Genomic DNA, 6,269 nt, shown 5'->3' with positions numbered 1-6,269 from the left:
CAAACCTCGTTTCCTCCCAATCTGAGAAAGCTAGGATTGAGAGGCACAGATTACCGCCCCCCCCCCGCCCCAAGTAATGAAAACTCAACTCAGTCCTGTTAAAATACCCTTCCTGGCCAGGTGTGTGGGTGCACATCTGTAATCCCAGCACTCCAGGAGCACGAGTTCGAGACCAGCCTGGACCACGTAGCAAGGCCGTGTCTCATACCTTGACTCAAAAGATGGGGGGTGGGGTCATAAAATGTTCTCTGAAATGAACTTGTCTTCACATCTCAGTTAAGCCAAATACGATTGTTCTCCACCGTTTAACCCTCTATATTTGTAAAGAGTTTGACCTCAGCCTGGCAGTTGTTTCATGGGTTGGAGTGGTCTTTTAGGGCTCAAGTTTTCCTTCTGCAGCCATCTTCCATCAAGATACTGTAGGGCCATTCCTAGGACCCTTGATGGTGGAAAAGAATGGAAAGGAGTGAGAGACCTTTCTCGTCTCCGAGCTCCATTGGCTTCGAGAGGATAAGGAGAAGGTTCGGGCCCCGCCCTTTCACAGTCCTCTGAGGAACAGATGGCGCAGTGCAGTTCTTGCCTGTAAAGTGTCATGAGCAAAAGGGGTTAAATGATCCTCAGGTTTAAATACAGACCAAAGACACGCAGTTGCCCCTGGGCAGGGTTCCCGGTGCCCAGCCCGCCCAGAACCTGGATGTAGAAGAGGATTTGTGTAGTCTGCGCAGCTTCCCCTGTACTGCCCGTGCGTCATCTCGCATTCCTCACAATGGCCAGCGCAATTCGAATGCTAGCTAAAAAGTTACACTATCGGGGTGGGGATTTAGCTCAGTGGTTCCGTCACCGACCTTGCAAGCACAAGGACCCGAGTTTGATCCCCGGTACAAAGAGAGAAAAAAGAAAAAGTTACACTGTTGTTTAGGGCATAACAAGGAAAAAAGCTTAGTACACACGTGACTTCTCTCAGCGTTGTTTGTTATTATTATTACTTTGGTACCGGGGATTTAATTGAGGATCTTGCACTTTGCAAGGCTGGTGCAGTGCCCCTGAGCTAAATCCCCAGCCCTATGTGTTTATTTTTTGAGACAGTCTCACCATGTACTTAAGGCTGGTCTTGAACTTAATATGTAGCCCAGGCTGGCCAGAACTTGTGGTAATCCTCCTGCCTCAGCCTCCTGAGTGTTGGCATTACAGGTGTGTACCACTTTGCCTGGGTTTATGTACTTATTTATGGTCCTGGTGATTGAGCCTCCCAGAGCCTTTGCACTGAGCCTCATGCCCAGCCTTTATTTTTTTATTTTTTTTGATACCTTGCACTTGTGAGGAAGGTGGTGGAACCACTGAGCTAAATCCCCAGCCCATCTTTTAAAATTTTGTTTTGACACAGGGTCTCACTAAGTCACCAAGTTGCCAGGCTTGGGCTTGAACTTGCTGCACTCTTCCTGCCTCAGCCCCCAGAGTGCTGGGATTATAGGTGTGCGCCAGTGCTCCTCTTGGCTCCCTTGGCTGTCAGTACCTTCAGTCTGCAGTTGGTTGCCTCCATGGACGTGGACTCCGTGGGTATAGGGGTCCAACTATGCGTACCCTGGAAGTGTAATCTTATGAGTGCAGGCGGCAGCAGCTTGCAGGTTAAAGGCCGGAATTGTTTAATGTAAAGCAAGTTTCTCCATTAGTGTTTATGAAAGTATGGGGACTTCTCTTACCAGAAGTGTCTAAGCTGGACGGACTCCCAGCTAGTGGGAGCAAAGGTCACAGTGAGAGCACAGTCCCTGGACTCTACCATTCGTTTTGTGTACGTCCTTTATTTAGGAATGAAAAGAATCTATGCCAACAAAGATATGTAAAGCAGAACATAGATAGAAGTTTTTGTTTGTCCGAGACAGGGTCTCCCTGTGTAGTTCAGGCTGGCCTTGAACTCATTATGGAGCCCAAGCTTGCTTCAAGCTCACAGCAATCATCCTGCCTCAGCCTCCTGAGGACTGGGGTCACAGGCATTTATCACCACATCTGCCTCAAGTTTAAGTCTTTTATGCCAAACCAAAATAATGTGGGCCACCAGCAAAAATATTATTCATTAATACTCATTAGAAACCTCTTCCAGACAGCAGTGAATAAGAAGGGGATGTATTCAAATAATTATTACTGACAAAAGAGGGGTGAACATGACCTCAATTAAAGAATCTGATTTTTTCTTCCTGCATTGGGGATTGAACACAGGACCTCACGCACAGTAAGTGCTGTACAACTGAATTATATACCCAATCCTTTTTTTAAGTTTTAAGACAACTTTGTACAGTGGCACACACCTATAATCTAGCACTTGAGAGGCTGAGGCAGAAGATCATCTTGAGTGCAAGGCCAGCTGAGGCTGTACAATAAGACCCAGTCTCAATAAATAAATAAATAAAAATTTTAAGACAAGGTCTGTGGCTCATAACTAATTCTAGCATTCTGGGAGGCTGATGCAGGAGGATCAGGATTGCAAGTTTGAGCCCATCTTGGGCAATTTAGTGACTCAGCCAGGCATTGTCTCAAAAAAAAAAAAAAAAAAGAATATGTATATGTATATATGTCCCCCCCAATATATATTTTGGGGGACTTGAGACAGGGTTTCACTGTGTAGTTCAGACTGCTCTGGAACTCACTGTGTAGCCCAGGCTGGTCTCGAACTCGCAGTCCTCCTGCCTCAGCCTCCCAGAGTACTGGGATTCCAGGTGTGTGCCACCACGCCTGGCTTCAAAATATTTTTTTAAAAGTTTTTTTAAAGGGCTGGGGATGTACTTCAGTCTGAAGGTCCTAGGTTCAAGCCTCAGTGTTACAAAACCAAACCAAAAAAACAGGGTCTGGCTAAGTTGCTGAAGCTGGACTTGAACTTTCAGTCTTCTCCCTAAGCTCCTCTGGCAGCACGATGCCTGGCTACTGCTTGTAATTTTAAGAAATCAAAATGTTAGCTCAAACATTGTCTTTAGAAAACCAGAATGTGCCACAGGAAGCCACGGCTGCCACCCTCGGGGATCACTGAGTTGACTCTCAGAGGTGCGGGAGGTTGTGGAAAGCCGGCCCCAGCAGGCAGTGTCAGCTGTGTGAGGCTGGCTCTGGGGAGCTGAAACACAGAAGGTTTCACGGTCGAAGAGCACGGCAAGCTGTTCAGCATCTTGAGTTCTGTGGAGGCTGAGTAAGGGCCCTGAGCTGTCAGTGTCTCCGATCTGTGATCTGTGGCTCCTCAATGCCACCATCCCATGCTTGGGAGCCACACAGATTGGGTTACTTTATCCAGCAGTCAGCCCTCTGTATTGATTCAGAGAATTTAAGACTATTTATGAGGTTCAATACATGGGTATTTTATTTTCAATACAGATGATTCAACCCTGAGCCTCTGCACTGAGCTACATCTCCAGCCATTTATTTATTTGTGTTTTTGTTTTGTTTTTTTTGGACCAGAGATTGAACTCGGGTCCTTGTGCTTTCAAGGTAGGTAGAACTACTGAGCCAAATCCCCAGCCCTATTTCTGTGGTGTTTTTTTTTTGGGGGGGGGTTGCTTTTTTGAGACAGGGTCTCACTATGTAGTTGAGACTGAACTGGAACTCACTATGTAGCCCAGGCTGGTCTCGAACTCACAGCGATCCTCCTGCCTCAGCCTCCCAAGTGTCTGTTTTTTTAAGACAGAGTCTCACTATTTAATTCAGGCTGGGCTTGAACTTGCAACCCTCCTGCCTCAGCCTCTTGGGCAGCTGGGATTACAGGTGTGTGCCACCATGCCCAGCTACATGGATATTACCAGTTTACCTTTCATCAGATGTATCAGACAGGATCCCAATAGAGAGAATATGCTCGTGTGCTCAGAAGAATGAAGCTTTTTTTTTTTTTCTCAGACAGGGTCTCACTATGTAGTTCAGGCTGGTTTTGAATTGTGTAGTTCAGGCTGGCCACGAACTTGAAGTGATCCTCCTGCCCAGGTCTTCTAAGTGCTGGATGACAGATGGGCATCACTGTGCTTGGTGAAGGGCTATTTTTAAAGTATATGGGCACCTGCTGGGTGTGCTAGTACCCGCCTGTAATCCCAGCACTTAGGAGGCTGAGGCAGGAGGATCACCATGAGGTTGAGACCAGCTTAGGCTACATAGTGAGACTGTCTGAAAACAACAAAAAGAGGAAGGGTACAGGACGAGTTGGTATCTGGAGTTTAGTAACAGTCTAGACTGAAAAAGAGGAAGGTAGGGCTGAGGATGTAGCTCAGTGGCACCTCGCCTGCCTTGCAAGTGCAAGGTCCTGAGTTCAGTTCCTGGTACCAAGGAAAAACAAAAAAGGCGAAGGGAAGTGGTGCTGACTGGGATGTCGATGCCCTGAGGGAAGCAGTGATGCCTACAGGCGGGCAGCGGGGGAGCTCACCGGAGGGCACCTGGGAGGCCGGGACGCTGCTTCGAGTTTTCTGCTCCTTTCCCACCAGGGCTCCTGTTGGCCGAACGCAGTGGGGGCCGCAGTGCTGAAGCCCCCACGAAAGTCACACCGGGTCAGCCTCCCAGGACGGAGCGGAGGTGCGGAGGGAGGAGGGCAATCTGGAAAGACAGGAGACACGGCAGCCCCTGTGTCAAGCAGGTCCCGTCATCCCTGAGGTTGCCTTTGCCTCTGCTGTCCAAGGGCACGGTCAGCAGCAATATGCAGATGGCCCTTAATTTGCTTTGGAACAAAATCTACTATGGGGAGCTTGTGGAAACGGCTCTGTGATGTCAGCTTTTCTTTGCCTAGGAGCAGCGTTTGGGAGAGGAGAGGTTTATTTCAGCGGCTCCAGTTCATTGTCAGCTGACACCTCCACCCAGGACAAGACAGGAACATCCGGGTGAAGGGCCTCACTCTATAGCACAGGCTGGCGTTGAATTCATGGAGATCCTCCTGCCTCAGCCTCCTGCTGCGACTATAGGAGAGCACCACCGTGACCCACTCTTTTAAAAAAAAAGGCATTTGGGGGCTGGAGATGTAGCTCAGAGGAGAGGCACTTGTACAGCATGTGTGAGTCCTGGGCTCAGTCCCCGGTAGCACACCACGCATGCACACATGCACAGAAGAGCCCTTCTGAGCACTGCAGTGGACGGGACATCTCCGGCAGGCGCAATGGTCTGTTCTACCCTGGCCACCGGTGGGCACTGCACTCCTCCCAGGCTGCTCCTTGTACCCACTTCTAAAGGAACTCGATGTGGAGCTAGAGGGAGCTCCTTATGAATGAAGAAGCTGAGAAGCCAGCAGAGCAAATCCATTCCTTCCCAGCTTCCCTGAGTCTGGTGTTTCCCCTGCCACCTCAGCACTGATTCTCATGAAAGACAGAGTAATTTCCTTTGGCTACTCTTCTCCCTTGGTTGCTTTCAGAGAAAGGGATGGGGTTCCGGGGAGGGAGAAGAATGTAAAACGTACGTTCAATAGTCAAGAAGAGCCGGGGATTTAGCTCAGTGTTTCCATGGCTTGCCTCACAAGCACCAGGACCCGAATTCAATCCCTGGCACCAAACCAAACCAAAAACAAGCAATCAAAAGCTCTCCCAAGCTGGGCATTGGGACACATGCCTGAACCCTAGCACTTAGGAAGCCGAGGCAGGAAGATTGCCACAAGTTCGAGCCAAGTCTGGGCCACATGCTGTTAGAGTTCCAGGCAAACCCAGACCACATACTGAGATCCTGTCAGAGCAGAAAAATTCCCTCTTCTCACTTCACTTGTTCTTCGTTTTGTTGGGTTTTAAGACAGAGCCTTGCTGTATATAGCTCAGGATGGCCTCAAACTCTTGGAGATCCCCCTGCCTCAGCATCCTGAGTGCTGGGATTATAGGCGTTCACCATCATGCCTGGCTTCTCACTTCAGTTCTTACCTCAGTTTGCTCTGCTTATCAAGAATACCAGGGCCGGGGATTTAGCTCAGCGGTTCGGTGGCCTGCCTTGCAAGCGCAAAGACCCGAGTTCGATCCCCGGTACAAAAAAGAATACCAGGCTTAGGGGCCAGGGATCCAGCTCAGTGGTTCTGCTACCTGCTTTGCAAGTGCAAGGTCCCGAGTTCGATCCTGCGTACCAAAACAACCCCACCGCAAACAAAAAATACCGGGCTGAAAAGGACAGCTAGATAAGAAAAAGACAGAGGGCAGAAGATCAGAGTGATACTAATTTTTACCAAGAGATGAAAAATGAATTCAGCGATACTGAAATGTGACTTTGATATTTTATTAAGAAACATCTTTATTTAAAAGATAGTACAAAATTGTATATATAATATAGATCTTTATAGGTGTATA

General features: G+C 48.5%; 1 protein-coding gene across 1 annotated transcript in view; it reads left to right on the top strand.

Moving 5' to 3' along the window:
* The window catches only part of Sema6c (semaphorin 6C), a 16,383-nt gene extending 11,082 nt beyond the window's left edge, over positions 1-5,301 (top strand). The window contains exon 19 of the mRNA XM_033758361.1: positions 4,745-5,301. Coding sequence (XP_033614252.1) covers positions 4,745-4,839 — 95 coding nt within the window. The 3' untranslated portion in view covers positions 4,840-5,301. The remainder of the gene's footprint in view (positions 1-4,744) is intronic.
* Positions 5,302-6,269: the final 968 nt, after the last annotated feature.

This window comes from Fukomys damarensis, unplaced genomic scaffold (genome assembly GCF_012274545.1).
Source record: "Fukomys damarensis isolate Sample0158 unplaced genomic scaffold, DMR_v1.0_HiC HiC_scaffold_33, whole genome shotgun sequence".
NCBI lineage: Eukaryota > Metazoa > Chordata > Mammalia > Rodentia > Bathyergidae > Fukomys > Fukomys damarensis.
The sequence above is the reverse complement of the archived record's forward strand: the minus strand, read 5'-3'. Positions and strand labels throughout refer to the sequence as shown.